At 41.2% G+C, this 23419-nt stretch overlaps 1 protein-coding gene across 1 annotated transcript; it reads left to right on the top strand.

Moving 5' to 3' along the window:
• Window positions 1-1449: 1449 nt before the first annotated feature.
• Window positions 1450-20351, top strand: DAPP1 (dual adaptor of phosphotyrosine and 3-phosphoinositides 1; the record flags this gene model as incomplete). Its single annotated transcript, XM_079535147.1, is given in 10 exon segments — window positions 1450-1472; window positions 1474-1683; window positions 9234-9356; window positions 12169-12302; window positions 15443-15573; window positions 17114-17161; window positions 17393-17455; window positions 19184-19269; window positions 19774-19861; window positions 20292-20351. Coding segments are annotated over 10 exon segments (966 nt in total).
• Between the last annotated feature and the right edge of the window lie 3068 nt (window positions 20352-23419).

Consider the following 23419-nt stretch of genomic DNA (forward strand, 5'->3'; position numbering starts at 1 on the left):
CCACCAATGCACAAAATATGCAGGAGGACTGGAAAATACCTTATGGTCTGCACTGCTGAAATTCTAAGATAATTTGTGATATAATTAGAACTTGCTAAAATTTAGTTGTGGCTTGTCACTCTTCAGAATTTATGTCATCTCTTTTTTGTCTTTTTCATTTTCTTCCTCTCTTAGTAACATGGGCAACCAAGATAACCTGAAGTGGACTCAGCAGAAGCATTGCTGAAAATAAAACAAGCAGCTTTCAGAACATAAGAACAAAAACAAATATAAGTAAGCTATGGAGACGTCAAATGCTTCTATTTAACTGAAAGTCATAGATTTCAGGATCAAATTACCAGAGAAAATATCAGATCACAGGCTTCAATAAGAGATGGAGGAAAGGAAAAATGCAGGCAGAGCCAGTAAAGAAAGAAAAAAATTATGAAGTTGTCTATAGCCAAATGCTTCACTGACAATATGAATGGTCAAGCAAAGGAAAAGAACATTCTGCAGCCAGGGAGAGCATGATTAGACTAAACTCCAAGTCCAACAGCAGGATAGGCTGATCTGAGATACAGAAAATCCATGTAGCTTTTCCCAATCAGGAGGCTAGAAAAGCTCTTGTAAAGCCAATTCACTGAGAGAATGAGGAGCAGGAGGCTTTTATTGAGCCCGTTCTGAACTAATCTTAGTTCAAATGATTATTTATGAGAAAATAAGTCACGCTTCTGACCTCTTTGAATATCAGTTCTTCTAGAAACAACTTATTTTCAGTGCTGGGTATGCAGTGAAAACTGTAGTGGGTCTGGAAAATAAATAGCACTGTACCTCCCCTTAATTCCCCAAGATGGCCTTCCCCTCCCCCCCAAAGAAGTTTAATGAAAATAAGAATTTGACAGAGCTACAGTAAGTACTGCCACGAAGCATTAGGTAACACTGGCACACAGCACATCTTGTAACCTTCTGGAATATAAGAAAAGGAGCTGACAGTAAGACACTTCTTTCCACAGAGCTCATCCATCATCTAACAACACTTCGTTCCTGGTTACACACGATCTTTTTGGCAAACTTCCACATAACTTTCCTACTGCTGTTTCTAAGAGATTGTCAGCAGGATCTCTCTAAAATTTACGTGGAGAAGAATGGAAATCGCCACAGAAATCAGTTATCACCAACCACGCAGCTACGAGCGTGAAAGAGCTCAGGAAACTGAGCGCGAACCCCTCGCAGCGCGGTAGGATCCCGCACCGAGCTGCCCCCGCCCCGCGGCGAGGCGGCCGCCGAGGGGCCGGCATCCACCCAGAGGCACCGCCCGCGCACTTACCAGCGCCCCGCGGAGGCGGCCGCGGGCAGCCGGTGTCACCCGGCGGGACGATGACCCAGCGCCGGGAGCCGAGCGCCCATCTGGACGAGGAGCTGCGGGCGCTGGGGTAAGAGGCGGCGGCGGCGCGGGGGTCCGCACGCGAGATGGCGGCCCTCTTCCCCTCGACCTGCGCCGGGGGCGGCTGAGGGGCGCGGGGATTCCCGCGCAAAATGGCGGCCGCGGGGTGCGGCGCGGGGCAGCTGGCGCTTAGTTCTGGCTGCGGTCGGAACTCCCGGGGATAAACGAACGGCGGCGAGTTCTAACGAGCGCCCCTCGGGGCGCAGCCGGCTCCCGGTCCTGGGGCGGGACGGGATGCCAAGGATGCTGGCAGATGGCAGATGAGTGTGATGTATCAAGAATTAGAAAAACCAAGAGGGCAGGTAGGTGCTTCAAACATAACCAGGAGGTTATGGCTAGTTCAGGATATGACAGATGTCCCTCTATCAGGGAGACCTTGTGTTTTGTGCTGTTCTCCCTATGCAGGACCAGGGAAAGGAATTCTGGGGGGCTTTAGCCACCTGTTCATCCAGCATCCAAGGGAGCACCTCCAGAGCTGGACCACTTTCTCAGGGTGCCCTCGGCCCTAGCAGGCAGGCTGGCCACCCAGCACCATGCCCCAGGGGCACAGGGCTGCTCCGTGCACCTGTGCTTCAGCTGTAGGCAGTGCCAGATGCCCACCCTCACTACAAAACAAAGCCCAGCAGCAAAAGGAAGGCCACAGGTTGCTGCAGGTCCTGCTCCTTTCCCACCACTGACCAGGTTTGCCCACCTGCCAACTCCACACCAAGAAGGCTAGCAGGAGTTTTCCACAGACAGCATTGCACAGAGGGGAAGGAGTGTGGGGAACAGCACTGCACAGCCAGGGAGGAAAGGGTTTGTGGTAGCAGAGCTCTTCACCTAGTGAAGAGCTTGGGCTGCAAAAAGTTGGAATTGCCATGTCCACACAGCTAATCATTTCCATATTTGGAAGCACCTGTTATTGAAGTGGCTGTTACTGAAGCATCTAACGTACTGACTGAGGTAAAGTCACTTTCATAATGGTAGCCAGAGTGTGCGTTGTTTGCATTCCCTGCATAGCTCATTACTCTCATGAAGATTCATTACTCTCATGAAAAACAAAAATACAGAAAAACTTGACTTGCATCTTCTATGGAAAACAAGGTTCCAGATTGCTAAACTTCTATTCATTTAAATGGCTTGAGTTGATCTAAACCAGCAACCTATGCTCATAGGTTGCTTTGCTTGTTTCAAAGTTCATCCTAACAGATGGACACTTAGGACTGCAGCCCTATATGGTACAAGGAAGAAAAGACAACTCAGTGAGAAAGCTACCCAGATCCATCTTTAAGCTGAAGCTTATTTATTTTATTTCTGTTTCAGGGGAAAATATAAAGTTTTCACCCTACTACAAAGTACCAAACATCCCCTTAACACAGTGCATTTAATTAAATGAACTAAACCTGAATAAGCAATTCCAAGCAAGGACTCTCTTCGGATGACTAAATAAAGCCTTTTTTTCTACTATGAAGTTGATTTTTATTTTCATTTTTTGTTTCCTTCCAACATAGTATCTAGCATAACTGAGTCCTGGTTCCAGTGAGGAATATATATTATTGCCATAGTAAAGACCAACAGAGAAAGGATTCATTCAAACAGGGAGCAGATTTGACATTCATGAATCTTTTGGGGTAAACTGGAGTGGGTTATTTTAGACCTTCTACTTTGCTGTGCAAAATTCAAAGTTGGAGGAGGTTTGAAGAAGTGTGATATGGGAAGCATTTTAAGGGGAAAGATACGGGTGACAGAATAACCTCAGTTTACCAGATCAGCTGGTTATCAGAATGGACAGTTGACAGCCATGCAGATAGGTTTTGTACTGCATACTCATCTGACACTCTGCTAGGCTTAGAGGATCTGGTATTTGCTGGGCTTATCGAGATTAATGCTCCTGTAATTACATTGTAGTTACTACATTGTTGAGCGCAAGGCAGGAAGGAGAAGACAAAGTCGATATATTCAAATCCCCATCTTATTTTGTCTCTGCCAGGAGTATATTATCCATCACAAAAAACTAATCAATGAAAAAAATTAACAATCCAAGTTATCTTCATGAATAATCATAGCCACTGAGAGATCTAGGCATATCTACAGCTGTTTATCAAGTTGTATCACTGCTCTCAAGAGCCTTGGTATTTACAAACATGAACTTTTGGGGCCTTTCCATCATGGCTTTTTTTTTTTTTTTTTTCTCTCTTGTTTTAAACTGTTTCATTCAGTCAGCCAGTCTGAGGGAAGATGGTGGCTTGTTTATTTGGAGCCCTCTACACAATTTGAGAGGTTTAGCGGTCAGATAGTCAAGCTCAAAAGAGAAATCTGGAATACTGTCAGCATCATTGTAAAGGTGTTTATAGGTGGAACCACCACCGAAAAGAAGACCAGAATCAGAACATTTGTTGTTAAAAAACACATTACCTCATTCATTTCTTCCCTAACTGTATGAACACTAAATGGGAGCTTTGAAGCTTTTCAAGAGACACACACACTGATTTAAAGGAAAAAGGAACTGACATGATTCTCTTTATGAGGTCTGCATGGATGACTGGAATCAGCCTTTTTTCCAGTTGCATTTATTGCTAAATATTTTATATTCCACCGTGAACCTCATGTATCTGATCACACATAATGTGAGTTCGGAGAAATCCTCTTTGCATTTCTTGTATTTGTGCAAGAGATGAGAATGTGGACTGTCTGGGCATCTGAGTAATTAGTCTGGTTTGGTAACATACCTTCAGTCTCAACATGGTTGTACTAGTATATTTTTTGTCTTTCAGGAATGAAAAGAAGGAGAGGAAAAGTTTTTGTAGCATTCTTCTCTTTGTAATTTCACTGTTCTTTCTCATCTATTGTAGCACAGCTTTTATGCTTCTCCTGCTCCAGGTTTGACAATACTGCAACAGATGGTATTTATGTGACTGAACAGTACTCTTCGTACTTAGCTTTAGTAAGAAAATAAATTATATCACAGGCCTAAATCAGATTATGTTAAGATTTAGTCCTGTGTTGAGGAACTGATATGAGCAGGACAGGGCAAGTGGTCAGAAGATTTCTTTTTTTTTTTTTTTTTTTTTAAATCTGTATCTCTAATGTAAACAAGAGCAAAATTAAAACAGAAAGTTGGCAAAAGAAGTGGGCAGAACAAAGTCAGTTGAGAGAGTGGAGAGAGAAAATAGAAGTGAAAAGCAGAAGCTGAACTAGAAAAAGCCTGCAAATAGAAGACATGAACGTGAAGGTTGGATGCACTGAAGTCACTTCCTCGTATTTCTATTTTTTAATTATTGTTCCTATGACATGGTGAGAAGTCAGTCCAACAAAGTACTTCACATGGGTGTGTGATTAGGTGTGTCACGTTGAAACATTGAGTTTCAGTGTGACACATGGAAAGGTTCTGTAATATACACCATTTTTGGTTGCCTGCCACCTATAACTCTTCTTGGCATTCCCACCTTTTCTAGTTTTTTGAACTACCATAGAATTATTCGGTTGGAAAAGACCACTAAGACCATGCAGTCCAACTGTCAACCCATCACTAACGTGCCCACTAAACCACGTCACTCAGTGCGATGTATATTGACTTATGTACCATTAAAAACATTGACAAATCATCATTTTTACTGATGTGACATAAAAAGAGCCCTTCCCAATTTTAAGATGATAGGTAATATTTCTAGGGGGGGAAAAAAAAAGAACAAACTTGACACATTTGATATTGGAGTTTCTGAGATTCAGCATGCAGAGACTAGAAAAGCCAGTGAGGCCATTATATGGAGTCATTTTTTGAGTAAAGGCACGTGAAGAGCATCATGTACAGTCAAATGAGATAAAACAAGCAGTACAGCATGCTACTCCTTAAACTAAGAATGGGAATACTTCTTTAAGAATATCATATGGTATATAATTTTGTAAGAAAATTCATCTTGTTATAATAGGGGATACTTTCTATACCTCAAAATGTGCAAAACCTGCCAGTATCTACCATCACCAAAGGAAAAAAAAAAGACTAAATAGCTGTCCTGAAAAACATAGGAATGAAGTCCTATTGAGAACACTTTTAGATCACCTCCACTTGCGGAAGAATGTAACGAAGATCTTTGTTCCCTTTTAGAGGTAAATGAGAAGTGACATATTTTGCTGTGTTTCTGCTTGGCACCTGCAGCCTAGACAGCCACATTGCTATCCACAGGATAACCCAGCTGAACACCAAGAATCTCCTTCCCGTTTCCAAGAAGGAACTTTGAAATCACCTGACTTTTACAGGAGTGTCTAACTCCATCCAGGTTATAAGTCAAATATGTGCCTACTGCTCTTACCTGATAGCGAGGCATACATCAGTTAAGCATTGCTTCAGACATGAAAACAAACAGCAGTCAAAACTTCTTGCTGTGCATACTACTGCTGTTAGATATCTATAGTTCTTATGATGAGGAAAAGGGAGTGCTCCACTGGACGTTCAGCTGTTTGCATACAGAAATGACCAAGAAGAGGGTCAGCCAAGTCCCTCAACGCTTACCTGTAGGTCAGCCATAGGTGAGTTTTTTCTTGTGTACTCCAATACTGTTAAAAAGTTCACCCTCCCGATGCTGGCTATAGTGTCATTCACCAGCCCCTATTTACAGGGGCTGAAAATAAGTGTTTTAGAGGAAATATCTATACATTTCATAGAATCACCAAGATTGGAAAAGACCTCCAAAATCATCCATCCCAACCGTCCACCTATGACCAGTACTTCCCACTAAACCATGTCCCTCAGTACAACATCTGAACACTTCTTGAACATCTCCATGGACAGTGACTCCACCACATCCCAGGACAGTTGCTTTGCCAACAGCTTTACTGAAAAAAGCAGATACCATGCATAAAAACTGATCTGCAGGTGACATAGGAATGAAATTTCTGTAACTTTTTCTTCAATATATTTTGAGTTATTAAAGAATAAATGAACATTTTGAAGAGGGTGTTCTTATCTGAAGAGGAAATTCCCCACTAAAAACACTGCTACAGTGTGCTTCTGATTACCACCACCACATAGAAAGCTCTAGTTACTATGTTAGCTGTAACAGATCTTAAAAAAAAAAAAAAAAAAAAAAAAAAAAGTTGTCATGTCAGCACACCCTTTTCTGGCATTGCAATGAGTGTCATAGCTGCAGTGACACAGACACAGCTTGTGCTGTGGCCACCAGTTTCCCCCTGGTGGGAGTCACACTGGTGCTTAGGTGGGCAAATACTTAGGACCACACTGGGATGTCTTTTGATTCTCTGGGGTACCATCTCTGTTCTCATTCCTCCTCGTCTTGACAGTGGAGCCCTTCCTACACTGTCACTGATACAATCTAATCTGAAAAGTAGTCTGATGTATAGAAATGTGATAGTTTCCAAAGAGAAGCAAAGCTAATCCCAGTAGTGTGACAGGCTTGCCTTAAGATATGCTGTCCATAGGCCTGGAAAATGCTTCCACTCTGAAAAGCAGTAGGAATAGTACAGTTCTTCAGCAGCACACAGTGATTAAAAAATAAGTGCTTTTGAGCATAGGATAGTGAGACTAACATGATTTTGGACAAAGTTAAAGGAACAAGAACTGACACATGACTCTGGCAGCAATTGTATACCCAATCTGAAATCATTTGTCAAACTGACAACAAGGAAACTAAAACAAGGAGTGGTGCATACAGGACTTTTGATCAGAGAAATGAAGTAACTGGAAAAAACCTTCCAGGTACGTATGAGTTTGAGAGAGGACATGCAAAGCCAAGGGCAGCCAGCTGTGAGCTGTGTTATTGCTTCATGTTCACCTTTTAAAGCTGAGAAAGATGACCATAGTAATATCTGAGGGATTTTTGTCTGCAATAGCATATTTGTATAAGAAGAGCAATTTCTTCTCTTTTTCAGCAACTTTTTCAGCAGATTTAAGTATCTGCTTTAAGCCAATGTTATTTTCCCAGGTAGATGGTATGACTTTCTCCTCTCTGCAATGGCAGGATGTCATTAAATCACTCTTGCATGTAAGAGAGCACATGCAAATAGTCCATTTTATGAACCTAACTGACCTCTAGTTCCAATTCTTCATAGAAGACTTGTTGGAAATAAAATAATAGCACACTTATAAGTGACCTTTTTTATGAAAATGACCACTCGCAGATTTTCTGAATGTTTCTTTGTCACAGCAGTAAGAGAAAACACATTATGAGATTGCACTCAAAACACAATGTCATCTTCTCAGCTGTAGAGCCTGCCTAGCCTACGTGCCAATACGATCCTCATCGCATCAGAACAGATCTGACCTTTGACTGTTACTTACTTGGGCAGTTAATCCCAAAGCAGATTTTGGCTGACAGGTGTTTCTGAGAATGACAGTTTGATCTTTAAATACTTATTATTTTATTCTACTTTGTAGATGGTCCACAGAGCACGTTCCAAAGTCAAAGCAGCAACTCTGCCTGTATTGAGTTTCACATGGATCTTGTCTTCCACAGAGTGGAAACAGTCCGAAATCTCTTATAAAGCCATTTATCAACCAGCTGGCCTTTCAGATAGGCAGCCATCTAAATTCAGAGGTAAACATTTGTGAGAGACACCGAGATAAGTGGCAGGTTCTGATGAACAGAAAAGGAAAAAAAGAGTGTATAGTTACATATCATTTCAGTTTGAAGACTGTTGCAATATGAACACCAGAAAGTGCTGTGATCCAATGTCTGCTGTCAGTCAATCTATATTTCAAGAGCTGAAGTAGTAATGAGCTCACCCCAACAGATACAGGCACAAAGTTTTAAAGAAAGGGGATAGGGAAGCAGCACCACTCCCATATGGATGAGGGGAGGGGTATTAGAGGTACTGCATTCTCTCCTTCTCGACCAGAAACTCTGGTGTAAGTATAGTCATCTTTAATTTTTGCCTACAGCTTCTTACAGAGTTAGGGCTTTAGCTTTCTATAGCCACATCCCTTTTTCTGTGACCAGTTTCAAGAATGGTTCTAATGAGATCCTTTTCTACTGAAAGAAATAAGACATTTCTGTTCCAAGTCAGTCTGGACAGAAACAAGGCTGTAAGAAGCATTGTGCAGTCTTCATCACTTTTTTTTTTTTTATTTTCCCCAGAACATTCCATGTGGATTCCTCATGGGATTTCTCATACATAAAAATGTATGAAGTGAATTTTCATTGAAGTTAAATGAAGCAAATGTTCAGTACTTTGTTGCATTGCTCAGATCACATGCAGCCGAGTGACAGTGATGGCGAGTTTCCCAAATTCTCACTTCAGATTCTGCTGGTTTACCTTTTCCTCCCCTTCATTCCCTCCTCCAAAAAGGTTATGCTTCATATGAAAGTATCAGTTTAGGCAAATCTGCTTAATTGCAGATATTAGCAACGCAGATGAACTGAGCTGAGGGAATTAGAGATTGGAAGACGTTTTTCTGTTTTTATACCCAAATGCTCCCTGTTTGCCCCAAAAGAGGAAACGTACTGAAGTGTGTAGATTTATCAGGAAGTAGAGATTCTGAAATTAGACAAAGTGTTCTGCATACCCCCAGAACTGCTTTCACCTTATTAGAGAACGTCTGGGTAATTTCTTGGTACTTATACAGTCAGCTCTTTGTAAATATGGAAGAGCATAATTTCATAGTTACAACAAAGATCATTTTGTAAGCTTGTCAAAAGGAGGCTGCTGAGAAGGGCACAGTTCTTTTCAACCTGTATTTGCCTGTTAGAAGAATAACTCAGTTGTAGCAGAGTTAGTTCCAGTTCTGCTTCTTTCTCTGACTCAGCTCCAAAACTCAGCAGAAACTGTCAGCTAAGAACAGAGCGAATGATGCTTTAAACCCCTTGTGTCTCCCCAGGTGGTATCATTATAACCTTACTCGACATGCAGCAGAAGCCCTGCTTCTTTCCAATGGGAAGGATGGAAGCTATCTCTTGAGGAAGAGTAACGAAAGGGAAGATTTGTATTCCCTCTCTGTAAGGTAGGGTATGAACAGAAACATCTTTCTTATGGTACCTATCTGATGCTACACAGCTGACAATTTAAAGATTTTTCACTTAACTCCCATGTATGTTTGCATCTCACATACTGATACGACCTTCAGATTTCATTCTGGGGCCCAAACTATTGGAAAATACATTCCTAATGATCTAGTCCTGTTGAGCGACTTTAGAATAAGATATGCACTGAATTTGAAAAAGGCTCTTTTTTTTTTTTTCCAAAATATGAGCTAACATTACTGGGAAAAATGTCATTTTGTGATTGGTATAGATATTCTGTCTGTATGGTAAAAATCTGCATGACAGTAATGACAGCTTAAATGCCTGATAGATGTCAAAAATGTTTACAGTGAAGAAATAGTCATAAATAGAAAGAAAATGTAACAGTTAATTGATTGTAACTTTACAGTTTCTGGATCTCTGAAACTGTCATCCAGATAATCCAGTGATTTGCTGGATAGTTTTACTCCTCCAGTGTGAGCTAAGACTTGATTTGTAACCAGTAGTGTACTACTGATTCAGGTAGTATTAGTATTTCCCCAGTTACAGAAATAAGGCTGTTGAAATCATCAGAATTTCAGCAATTTACGTCAGTTCAGGACACAGCCAGTAAAAAGCACACTTAGCCTACCCTGGGTAATTCACTACTGAATCATTTTGAAGGAATCCTTAAAAAGCCAAGAAGCAGAGTAGCCACAATATTTTTGGCAGGCAAAATGAGAGACACATGCATTAGACATACAAAGTAGTTGCGTGTCAGCTGCATTGAGGTAACCAGCCTTAAATACATCCATAACCTTTGGCAATCCATAACTTCTGGCAACTATATGAAATATTAAGTCTCTAGTGAATGTTCAAGCTATTGCATTCATGCTCATTTCTGCCTCATATTGGGTCTCTGAACTACAGCTCTGGTGAATCCTTGCCCAAGGAGGTTGTGGATGCCCCATCCCTGGAGGCATTCAAGGCCAGGCTGGATGTGGCTCTGGGCAGCCTGGTCTGGTTGTTGGCGACCCTGCACACAGCAAGGGGGTTGAAACAAGATGACCATTGTGGTCTTTTTCAACTTATTCTATGAATCACGGCAACTTTTTAAATTAAATTGCTTGGATATACACAGTGATGCTGGTTATTCACAACCCTTGCAGGTAGGAACACAGCATAAGTTGTTCTAATAGGAGATGAAAGCTGAAGTGATAATGAAAATATACTTGCCATTTTACCAAATTCTAGTCTTATGATACCGAGAGAAGTCTACTTGGGCCAATTCCAATCTGCTATTCAGCTCTTGCAGTAAGGATCAAGAGTTGCTCACTGCATCACTGCATGCAGAGCATTCCAGATCTGAGTCTGGAGGTTGGTCTCTTACTGTTACACTGGTTTCATAGTGGTACAGCTCCCTAGAAATACTAATCTTTATTTGAAGATGTTTCATTTATTTATTTTCTGCTGTAAATATAATTCGCTTTTCAAATTTTTTCTATTAAAACTTCATTTTGGAATAAGCAATTCGGTTTCGTTCTGATGCCTTGCAGGAAGAGCCATTTTAGAAATTACAGCTTTCATTTTCTTATCTCCTAAAATTCCTTTACTTCCCTTTTTACCTCTCAAGAAACTTCACCAGTCATCATCATTTGTAAGAGAAAGCCCTTGGGGTTTTAACTCCAGCTGTAAGAAGACAAGCAGAGAGATCATACACTGCCTGAAACCCTATCTCCCAGCTGTATTAGCCAACTTTAAGAAGGAACTGGCATAGAAGGAAATAGAGTAGAAATTGCTCTAATTGCAACATTGTATTTCCTGTGAAATTAAATGAAAAGGTGAAGACCCTGTAATTGCAACAAACCATTGCAGCAGATATTTGTTAGCCAGATAGCCGCACTGGACAGCAGACACTGTCTGAGCTGATGGTAGGGCAAAGCGCAAGAGAGATTATGAGGCATGTTCTACAGTGTCATGTTCTAACTATTGTTCAGAGAGAAATACCAGTTGGAAATTAGAAGCTCCTGTAGAACTGTCAATAAACATCACCAAAAAAAACATTGTGAGACCCCCTTCTCAGCAAAATTTGTTAGTATTTTTGCTACAGGCATGTTTTCTGAGCCAGACTTCTCTCTGGACCACTTTGGATGCTAGTAATATTAACAGAAGTCACTTTTTCACGGAAAAGATGCTTGCTCTAAGCGCTTCACTGACTTCTGAAGTAAAAATAAGTACCCTTCCAGGAAGTGAAGCCTTGCATACTTCTCTAAATATCACCGGCTTGCATAAACAAATTATGTTACTTCTCTGACAGTAAAAGGACCCTGATTCTTGTTTGACAGCACCCAATACAGTGCAACCATGAGGACAGAGACAGAGCAGACAAATTGTAAAGCCTTCATTGTTCAATCAAAGCAGAGAGTGAGACTGCGGTGACACCTGAAGAATAAAGCAAGTACTTCAAATAGTAGAGGCAGACCATCAGAACTGGGGCTGGGTAAAAGATAATCATCAACCTGCTTAGACAGAAACCTAAAGATCATGTTTATAAGTCTTATTGATTTGTGACAAGATTGACTATCTTGATCTTTTGTGGCTTTTGCTATCCTCATCTGTAAAGCAGCAAGTATGTTTTCTTCATGAATACGATTTTCAGATGTATTGACTATAAGTGAGGGACGGTAACAGCAACAGTATTACTGCTAAGATTGATTTTGTGCTAGATTTCCTGTGGTAGTAGCTACTGTTTAAGGATTTTACATGCCAAGTGTCCTTTACCAGTCCTCTACAAGATTTCCTTTTCTGTTGCAGGGGAAAGGATTCTGTGAAACATTTTCATGTTGAATATACAGGAACCTCACTCAAATTCGGATTTAATGAATTTTCCAGCTTGAAGGAATTAGTCATGCATTTTGCAAATCAACCTTTAATTGGAAGTGAAACAGGTAAGTAGAGCTCTGCATTTTCACAAACATGCCTGTAGTCACGCTTCATACAGATCTGAGTAAAAGGAGTTTTTGATGTGTTATACGGTAGAAATGTTGTTAAAGTGTTCCTCTTCAAAAATCCCTGAGTTATTAAGATATCCCTCTTCAAAAAAACTTTCAAGTACGCTGTAGACATAGTACATGCAGCCTGAGTTTTTGCTAGCTATGGACATAGTGTGCTTTCTCTCTGAGAACCCAAAGAAGCTCTTGAAAATATGCGTTAATGGATGGAGCAGAACCTTCTTAACAAGGACAAAACCAAAGCAGAATGCTTACCTAGTGAGAAAAATACATATTTGTGTATAAAATTGAAATCTTCCAAAAAGAATTGGTAGAAAAGGACCTGAAAATTTTGCTCTACTCTTCTTCAGTCAAGCAAGTGATATCCTCCACTTTCCTGTAGGAAACATCCCCTGTGTTATCTCTTCCTCTTTCTGTTCACAGCAGGTCAGCCTGCTGATCCCATCCCACCATCACATGGATTTGTGTTGCTTTAAAAAAAAACGAATAGAAAAGCGCAGGTTTCATGGGCAGCCAGCATGCTACCTGAGTTAAGTGTCAAAACATTAAACTCCATTCCTACAAGTGACTTGAACATGACACTATCAGACTGGGATCCCACAAGTAGATGCGTATTAGCCCAGAAGTGCCAGATTTACATTTAGCTTCAAAGGTAAAAGCTGACAATAAGTCAATACAAGTTAGTGCCAAAAACTTTAGTATCCCATGGAAAAAGCATGTGCAAATAAGTCATACATTATGAGCAGCACTGTGAAAGTGGCCAGCTAAATGCTGGTTGTCACATGCAATAGCTGGGGTATGTCACACAGTGAATAAGCACCAGCACCCTTCTAACACAGTGGATCAGAAGCATTAAATTTGAAGGTTGCTTTATAAAATATTTCACAAACATAATGCAGTGCTACACTCAATATTGTGCTTGTGTCTTCCAGAGCATTCTCTTAAGTTGTTTTTAAGTATGCTTAGAACAGTTTGTATTTGTACCCTTTGCACCAATTAGAAATGCTTCCTGCAAAATCAGACATGCACCTGCAGGCCTAACTCTGCAGAGATTCCAGATGACGAGGCTGTACTTCCCCATTCTATCACTGCATGTATTACAGAGACTAGTAAATGAGGCTTGGGTGTTACACAGTCTCTATGGACAGGATCAATACTGCTGAATGAAGGGCTCACTTGCCACTTTAAAGCTCCTAACTGGATTCTGCTAGCTCTGTGAAATCTCTAAGGTATTTAAGTTGAACATACTATATAGCAGGAAAAGGGCATTTGAAGATCACATCAAGAACTCCTCTACCTTCACTTGTTAGGGATAACAGTAGAGAGGAAGGAAATGACAACACAGTGTGGGGTGATAACTGATGTGTGCTAAGAAGGGGGCAGGGGCTCATTAGAGCCCATTCTCAGCCAAGCATCATCATGGCTGACTGACCAGTACAACACAGAGACATACAGCAGGCTTGCCAAAGAGCCAGCAGAAGCCTAATTTCTTAGGCCACGCTTCCTTTCAGCGAAAGGAAGCTTTCACTGTGCAAGTCAGCTTTATCTCAAGCAAGAGCAGAAAGTAGTTGGACCAGTTTTTCTTAACCATTGTTATCCTTACAAACAATTTTATAGAGAAGGGACTGAGCAAGATAACATGAATACTTTTCATTCCCACCTTTCTTATGGACAGGATTTGATAAGACAGCAACAGTGAGGTAGAATATGTAAGAATTTTCACTATCTTCAATTCACCTTTTGTCTCACTGCAGCTAATTGTGTATCTGAAGGCATACACCAGGCTCTTTGGTCAGCTCTTAAACTTTAAACTGGCTCATGGAGCACAGCAGTTCTTTTGTACTGGGACAGCTGCAGGATTGTGCTTCCAGGCCCACAAACTTCATTTTACTACAGCTTTGTTTGCTACTCCAGATTGCTACACTGACTAACATTCTTTTCTGCATGTACTTCCTCCTGAACTACAGATAATTAAAAGGAAATTGAGACTGCTATGTTTTATTTCTTGGACTGACAAGCTGAATCTGTTCACTAACAATCTTAAAACAATTTGGTGTTGTGTTTCTGTGTTTCAGTTTTTATTCAGAGCGAAAGGTCAGAAGGCTGTTTGCTTTGTTTACCCATTCTCCTCAAGTTATTTTCAAAACATAGAAGCTTTGACTTGTAACTCAGAAGAAAAAACAAAAGTCTTGCTAACATGTGGTTAGTAACTTTCTTCTTAGAAATAGATACATGCACAAACAGCAAGAATCTGTTACTATTGTTATACCATCACCAAATGATTCTGTACAAGTATCTTTCATGGAGAGCTTAATAGAAAGCACATACAGTATAAGATGTTGAACTAGTCCAGCCAGTTTAGCAGCATGGATCTTTGCCTACAATGTATGTACAATAACAGTCTGTGCAACAGATGAAGAGTAGTTTTTATAGACTGGTGTTGGGATGTGTCTCTGTTTTCTTCCTGATGCTAAAGCATTTTTTTCCCTACAAGGCCAGAGAGAATTAAACCAGTTTTCACTTTTGACCTATTGCAAGCTGAACATAGGTGCATATACATGTGCCTGTGAACAAGGTATCAGTTGGTTAGTAAAAGAGAAAAATCATGCTTTCATTTCCCTTTGTTGTCCTTATTACAAAATATGATTAAGACTTTATTTCATATTTAAGTTACTCAAATCACCTACAAGTTTTCAAATCCAAAGGGTAGATAACAGCAGGACAAGGGGAAATGGTTTTAAGCCGAAGGAGGGAAGATTTAGGTTGGACGTCAGGGGAGGTTCTTTACTTTGAGAGTGGTGAGGTGCTGGAACAGGCTGCCCAGGGAGGTTGTGGATGCCCTGTGCCTAGAGGTCAAGGCCAGATTGGATGGGGCCCTGGGCAGCCTGGTCTAGTATTAAATGATGGCCCTACATGTGGCAGGGGGGGTTGGAGCTTCATGATCCTTCAGGTCCCTTCCAACCTGAGGCATTCTGTGATTCTGTGAAACTAATTCATTCTACAAGCAAGCAGCTACTTCCAATTACTTTCTAAGACTGTCTTGACATATTACTCACTCCTGCTCTTTTTCTCTCCAGGAACCTTAATTGTACTGAAGCATCCCTACCCACATGAGGTGGAGGAGCCATCTATTTATGAGTCTGTCAGAGTTCACACAGCAATGCAGACAGGAAGGACAGAAAATGATCTTGTTCCAAATGCTCCCTCAGTAAGTTGCTCTTTGGCAAGAAAGGTGTTTGAGTTGGCTTGAGTTTAATGTGATTGCTAGAGTGAGCTATGGAATAATGCTGATAATTCACTACTGTACGTGTTCTGAAATACAAGACGACTTCACCAAATAAGGCAAAGCAGACTTGCTAAAAACAGACAAATAAAGCCTCTCATAGCCATTGCCTCTGAGACTGCCAGTGCTGTCTACAGCAGGCCAAGGAGAGTCTGACCATCAAACAAAGTATATATAAAAGGTTTTAGATCTCCTGTGTTATCTTCCCTTTAAGATGCAGTCTTACCAGTAATATTATCAGGAATTAAAAAACAAATTCTAAAGACCAGATTGAGAAGTATTATGCTTTTCTGACAGCACTGGTCAGGCTGCATGCAACAATACCTATGTCAGGTTGCACAGCAAACCCTTGTTTTGGCAAGCTTCTAGCAGTATACAGGCTGGAATGAAGGAGATAGCACCTCTGAATCCCTACATCAGTTAAAAATTGAGCTTTTGAAAAAAAAAAAAAAAAATATTCAAAAATATTCAGAGACAAATAGGGACATATTTGGAAAGGGAAACCCCAAACCAAGTGTGCTACAACTGAGTAAGTGTATCTGTATTCTGGTAGGCACATTACATTTGATTTTTTGTTGTTGTTTTTAGCATTTTCTTATTTGGACTTATTACCTTATAATCATCTCATCTTAAAGCTGAAAGATGGCTTGCTATATTCTAACACAGACTTGCACCCAAAATAGACTTAAGAGCCTCTCAGCCCTAGTAAAAAGCAGTGTCATGTTAGAAGCTATGGCTTCCTGGTGTGAGAAACAAGAGAACATCTTCATATCCATTTGAGCCATCTGTTCTGATATCTGTGACTCACTTGGACAGTAATTAGAGACTTTAAATCCCTAACTCCTATTTAAGTGAAACAGGTGGTTTGTACAGAACAGTATGGCTCAGAGCACAGAGGAGAGTATTCTAATAACTTACTAACTTTTTGAAGTTAAAGAGGAAGAGTTACATTAATACAGGCTAACAAAGTCCATACAAGACACACTTTGTATCCCACATCCACCCATTCACAGCTGAGTTCCACTTAAACCGCTAAAGGAACTTAACTTTCCTATGCAGCCACTAAAAGGCTTTCCATCCTCCACCCCACGCTCCCTCCAGTAGTGGCAGTAATTCACTGAAAAACTCCAGGTACTTCTGGCTATAGCATGCAGAGGCAGACAACCAACTTTTCTAAATAAAGATCAACCATAATTGCATATATTTTACTTCATTTAATGGACAAGATGCAGGCCAGAAGCTTGAATAGAGAGGTGGAAGAGTTTGTCTCTGGAGTCAGCAAAAGTTGGTGTTTATCCAAGTGGTGAGGAGCAGGGACTCAACAACAAGGACAAGAGCAAGTGGTTACAGGAAGCTGCCTGAGAACAGATTGCTCTTCCATCTATGGTTACAGGCAGAAGGGGATGTGGGAAACAGAAACAGAGCTGATTCTCTAACCCCAGTTCTTTTCCTTATTATTTCACAGCTTGGTACTAAAGAAGGATATTTGATAAAACAAGGCAAAATTGTCAAGGTAAGAAAACCTCTTATTCCTTGCTTTTACTCTGTAATTGCCCACAGAAGCTAGGGAGAATGCTGAACTTGGCCTGAATTTCCCTTTGGGGAGGAATAATTTGTCTTCTAAACAACAGCAAAGCGTGACTGTAAAGCAGAGCAAGTCAATACATTTAAAGGTTTTTCTTTCCCAAGAAGTGCTACATTAAAATTCTCACAAGACAATTACCATCTGTTCTTGATCTTTCAGAACTGGAAGACAAGGTGGTTTACACTGCATAGGAATGAACTTAAATATTTCAAAGACCAGACAGTAAGTAGCAAGCACCAGTTCTATTCTCTAAACACGTACAGGGGCAGCCACAACATTCTCCTATTTCTGGCTTCTTGCATACGTATCACAGCTTACCAAGTTACAGCTTCCCATGCTGTCAGAAGGACTTCCAGGTATCATACTTTCAGAAGGACTTTCAAAGTCAGAGTCTTGCTGATGACCTTAACAAGTAAGTCAATAAGTTCTGCAGCTAGAAACCATCTCCTGTGCTCCTACAGGTCAAAATTGCTCTTTAAAAATGCATTCTTTTTGTTTGTTCAGTGGATTTCAAGCTATCAGCACAGCTTTCGCTGGTAGCTTTAACAGACAGAGAACAGTACTATTGAAGTATTTCTGCAAGTACTAGAAGTGTATTTTGCATTCCTTGATTTCATCCTTTTAGTTCAAGTGGTTGTGTAGTTTACACAAACAACTGCAATTAAAGGAAATTCTTATCAATCTGCCTAGCACAAAGACTTACCTATTGCATCTGGGAAAGAGTTTGTCTTTACAGTTGTGTTCCACTTTTAACTTAAATGGAATAACAGTAAGAGTAAGAAATACCTTTAGGGTCCCTCCACCCTTACAGTACCTCCACAGCAAGTTCCTGCACAAATGCAGCCAAACCATTGGCCACTGCCCGAGCCTCTTTCAAGCATCTTGCAGATTTTAACGCAACAGCATACACCTGCCCTCTCATCCCAAACATTCCCATCAGCTATGTAGTACTTACAGAGCTTGCCATTAGTGCTCATTTCAGTTAAAACTACCTGGAATTAAACTTCCAGTGTAACATTTTTAAGGGCAGCACTCATGAATTGAAAAAGTCTGAATTGCCTTTGTGACTTACCAGGCAAGAACACATCTTGGTCAGAAATGCAGATTCCTCCCACAGCTCCAGTAGCCATTGATGCCTCTGTTGTTGCTGTACAGTTCACTGCTAGCTGCAGGCTGGCACTTATCAGTTCATCTCAGCACGTGCGGCTTTCTCATAACATAGTGCACAACTATCAGCTATTGAAACAGAGAAAGATGTAGGGAAAGGTGAGAAAATGCTCCATATGCCTCATGAAGGAGCATAGGAATTAGTGAGAGTGTTTAGATAGAGCAAGCAGCTCTTTCATTTCAGGCACCTCTTCTGAGGTACTCAACATGGTGAGAAAAATAAATCAAAAGGACTCTCACACCTGAATAGAATGAAACTCCCAAGGGAAGTACATACCTGCTCCCAAATGCTTCTAGACCTGTCCCCAAAAAGCCACACGCACACTACTTCAGCTCTCCTGTTGCCTTTTTCCTTACTTAGCTTCAACCTTTTAAAGCTTTTAGGAATTAATTAAATCTCCAGCAGCTGGTTAGAACTGATAAGATGTGTAACTATCTTTTTTTTTGTCTCTGTGAGCCTTAGCTGGATACTAGTTATGTTATAATGAATGACCCAAACCTTTAGCAGTTTGTATCTAGCTCTGGCTTCCTGCAGTAGTGGTGTCCTCTATTGTTTGTCCAGAGCTGAACCTACTGTACTTTCTTACATTTTCTTACATTAGGCTCAATTCCTCCCACTACAGCGCTGATGTTGTTTAGCTGGTTTAGGTTCACAGTGCTTGTAGCTTTCATACCTATACTCAGAGAGACCCAGAGCACCCATAAAGGTCCAAGTGCACTGGAGATGAACAAAAGTAGCCTTATTTTCATGTGTTCCCATTATAAAATTCTTTTATTTTAAAGGCCACAGAACCAATTCGGGCACTCGACTTAACTGAATGCTCGGCAGTGCAGTTTGACTATTCCCAAGAAAGAGTCAACTGTTTCTGGTAAGTTGCATTCTACACTGTGCTGGGAAGGTCAGAGTAGCCAGGAGTTTCAAATGGAGCCACTGGGTGCTTTTGAAAGCTCCCTATATTCTGAAGCCAGCCCTGATCTTAACAAATCTTAACAGCCTCTGTCAGTTCTGCGTGGCTTTGCCAGACTACTGCAGGTAGAAGATTTTATTTCATGATGGTGAGCAAGAGGGCAGGCTCATATTTTGTGGGCACTTCTTTTTCTAATCCTGAAAATGCATATATATAATCATTATTGAGGCATATGGTACTTAGTGAGGTGATCCAGCTGGCACTTGGATCCCAATGGGCTCCCTAGGAACATGTCCCTGAGCTGTAGACTGTGAATGCTGCCTGTCAACCTTTCCCGTACAGAAGAAAAGCCTTGCTGCCCTGCTCTCTCTGCCAGTGGTGGTGCAACCAGTTGGCTTCAGTTTTAGGAGGAACTACTGCTTTGCTCTAGCAACTTAAGAAACAGCTCTAATTGTTTATTTACAGCTTAGTGTTCCCACTAAGAACATACTACCTGTGTGCAAAAACTGGAATAGAAGCAGATGAGTGGATTAAAATACTGCGATGGAAACTGGTAAGATGGTGTGTGTTGTTAAAAGGCAGTATGCCTTGTGATATGATAAACTCCCAGTGCTAGAGCACACCAATGCTGCAGGTCTCACTATCTGCATGGAGAGAGTGCTGCTCTGGCTTCCAGGCCAACTAGACTAGAATGTGGAGTTTTCATGAAATGCATGAGCCTGGCAGCCCACTTTACTACTTTTGGGATGCCTTTTTGATATTTAGGCTTGTTATGAAGAAGCAATGAATTAACATCATTAAAGTCATTGCCCTGTAGATGGTGAACAGTATTGAACTGCACAGATTGCACACGTTGGTCCTGAAGGAAACAGGAAGACTTAAAAACGTTACTTCCTTAAAAAAAATGAGTATTTAGCTTGGTTTTACTCATCCACATCCACATGCAGGTAGACAAATGATAACGGCTTGTTTCTCTGTTCTAGTCACAAATACGGAAACAAGTGGAGCAGCGCAATGCCCCCAGTTCCCAGTTGCACCCCTAATCCTTCCATTCCACGGGCAGGAATTGCCTCTCAACCACAGGGAAGGCATCTGACCACAGGAAGATGGTTCCACATCTCCACTACTTGCCCACACGCAGACATTTGCATCCAGCTCTGCATACAGAGGATCTATACAGCTTTCAGGACTGCTTTCAGGCTGCTGAGTCATGTGTGGAGACCATTGCAAAATCACAGCGTCAGTTTGATGTGTGTGGTTTATGTCTTCAAGGCTCAATCATTCAGGCACCCATTAACTAAACACAGAAGCAGTCACTTCAGAACTTCTGTGGTTATCCAGAGCCATCTTGAGAACTTACTGCACGCTCCATCACAGCTACTGTTAGCAGCCACAGACTGTAACACTCAGCCTGTTATTTAAAATTAGGCCTTTCTGGAAACATTAAATATTACTTTTGTGTGGCCTGTCTGGATCTAGGCCAAAAGAGGAATGACATTTGGCCAAAAGAGCCAATTACATTTTTGTAAGTACTATCTACATTAACACCCGCAGAATTAAACCTAGTATTTCAAGATTTTTGAAGGTAATGGATGAGTAATACTTCTGGTCAAGTATATTTTTGTACATTTTAGATTTATACCACAGTTATGGCTTTGAATGAACATTTATTTTAAATGGCACGTACAGGATATGGTAAGCAGCGACAGAAACGCATTTGTTTACAAACCTAGGCTATGAAAAACAGGCAGCTAGTTCTCAGCACGTGTGTGCTGCTACAGGACCCTGAGGATGGATGACAGAGCTCTGCAGAAAGCTTTGCTGGTGGCAACCACCAACGTTTTAGCAGCATTGATTGCATCACATGCTCCCCTTTGAAAATGAGCTGGATTTTGTATTTTTTTTCCCCTCAAGCAGACAACTTGGTTTATAAAACGAGATTTCATCCACAACTGCATTCAAGAATTAAGCACTGCTTGCTTTACACTGAACAAGAAGAGCAACAGGAAAGCACAATATACACTAAAAAACATACACGTGTGCACGTGTGTTTGAAAGAGTATATCTTCTACATAATGGATGAAAATTTCCATATGCATTTTGGAAGACTCAAGCACACCTAAGTGTTGTGGCTCACCAGAGTTCGGAAGCAGAAGCCTTGTGCTTTGGTGCTACAATGAAAAAAAAGAGGTGTTAAGTTTTGAAAGCAGGTTTTGACACTGGAGGGTCTCAAGGCCAGCCTGGTCTGATCTCCCATCTGACTGCTCCTCTGGGAGACGTGGGGTGAGCAGGGAGATCCCTCTCTCTGTAATGGTCACATTTCTGACGAACCGCTGCATGCATGCAAACCTTTTCCCTGGACAATGTGCAGCTCAGTGTTCAGTAGATGCCTTTACTGTGAGAAAGTTGAAGAGAAAAAGGAGCAGAAACGTACTAGAAGAACATACGAGAAGGAAAATCCAGCTTTGGACAGGAATAGCATTTTATTTCAACTTATACATTCAAAACATTTGTAAATATGTTTATATACTGTTTTCTGAATAAAAAGTCATTATAAAACTACCAAAGGTCTTCTGTCATTCTGCACTGTATCATTAAAGCTTTGCAAAATAAATTAGTCCTTCTTTCTGCCTTAAGAGTCAATATAACAACTTGCACCTCCAACTTAGTTAAAAAGCACTGATGATTTGGCACACAATAAAGGTGGTGTCAGGAGAAGAAAGATCAGATGTTCTCCCATACCATTGCTCTCCTGTGCAAACAGCTTGGGAACGAAGCTCCAAGTGCAACCACAGAAGCAACCTTCCTCTTCACATGTTACAAAACATCTGAAGCAAGCTCAGTACAGGATGCCACAGACAGAAGCCAGCAAATCAGCACTCGGTTGGCTGGGGAAGCATTTAGGGCAAGGGCACCAGATGGGTTGAGCAGGGAACAACAGCAAGAGATTCTCCCTGGATGGAACAGGAATGATTTTTGCCACAAGCACCCACACAGATGCCTTGGGGCCCAGTTACCCAGAGCCGTCTCTATGATTAGAGCTACAGAAAGCTTGAGCTAGGAGCTCAGTTTAAATGGGAAAGGGTTGACTGACAATTTTTAATCTGTGAGAGCTGAGCAAAGAACTGCCAGCCCTCACTCCTGGCATAGAGATGGGCAAGGTGTAAGCATGATGTCAGAGACTTGCTAAGAAAGCTCAGTTACACCAACAGTTTTAGATTTGACTGTGTGCACTAGTGTCACAGAGAGACTGAGGGAGAAAAGAGGTGAGGCAGAGGGCATGGGCTGGAACCCTTGTGATCTTATAAATAGGAAGCCAGTCAGCTACTAATTTCTCCATCTACATATTGGATGTATTGGATGGATCATACAGGATGCAACATCCACTCAGCCCCATTGAGATGCACACTGGTTAGCTGCCAGCTTGTAAGCTCCTGGCTTTTGTAAGCTTACAAGTGATTAAAAAACCCATTCTCTGCACAGAAATGGTACTATATTGCGGTACAACAGAAGAGTGGACCAGGGTCTGTCATTTAAAAATACATTTTATTTATATTTATTTACTTAGGAAAACCTAGGGGTAAATGAGCTGAGTGTCACCCATGATGAAATCCACACAAAAACTACAAGGCATGAGAACTTCACAACTGTGTTACACAAAAACCCCACAAAGTGAAACATGGTCCATGTGCTTTCCTGTGGGCGTTAGGAAAACCCCTAAAGCAACAGCCTTCATAGAAAAAGCATTCTCAGTGAAAGCAGGATGCAGCCAACACCCAGATTAGTCAGATTCTTTGACCAAAGCATCACCAACAGGATGGGATACTGATTGATTGTACTGATACATCACTGCTAGCAAACAGGCTCTCACAACACTCCTTCAGCCACATCTTTGGTAACACCAATCCATCTGTTACCCAGTAAGCTGTGGTAGCTAATCTGAGGATAAACTCCACTGAATGCCTGGTGCCCCATAAAGCAAAAGGTCTGTGGGTTGCTCAACTGAGCCAAGAGCACTGTGCTCATGTGGCTAAGTTGGCTGAGCTAAACTCCATGGGAGCTATTTGGTGGTCTCCAGCACTGCACAATACAAGAAGCGTGGTCTAAAGTA

This window comes from Tetrao urogallus (genome assembly GCF_951394365.1).
Source record: "Tetrao urogallus genome assembly, chromosome: 4".
In the NCBI taxonomy this organism is placed as follows: domain Eukaryota; kingdom Metazoa; phylum Chordata; class Aves; order Galliformes; family Phasianidae; genus Tetrao; species Tetrao urogallus.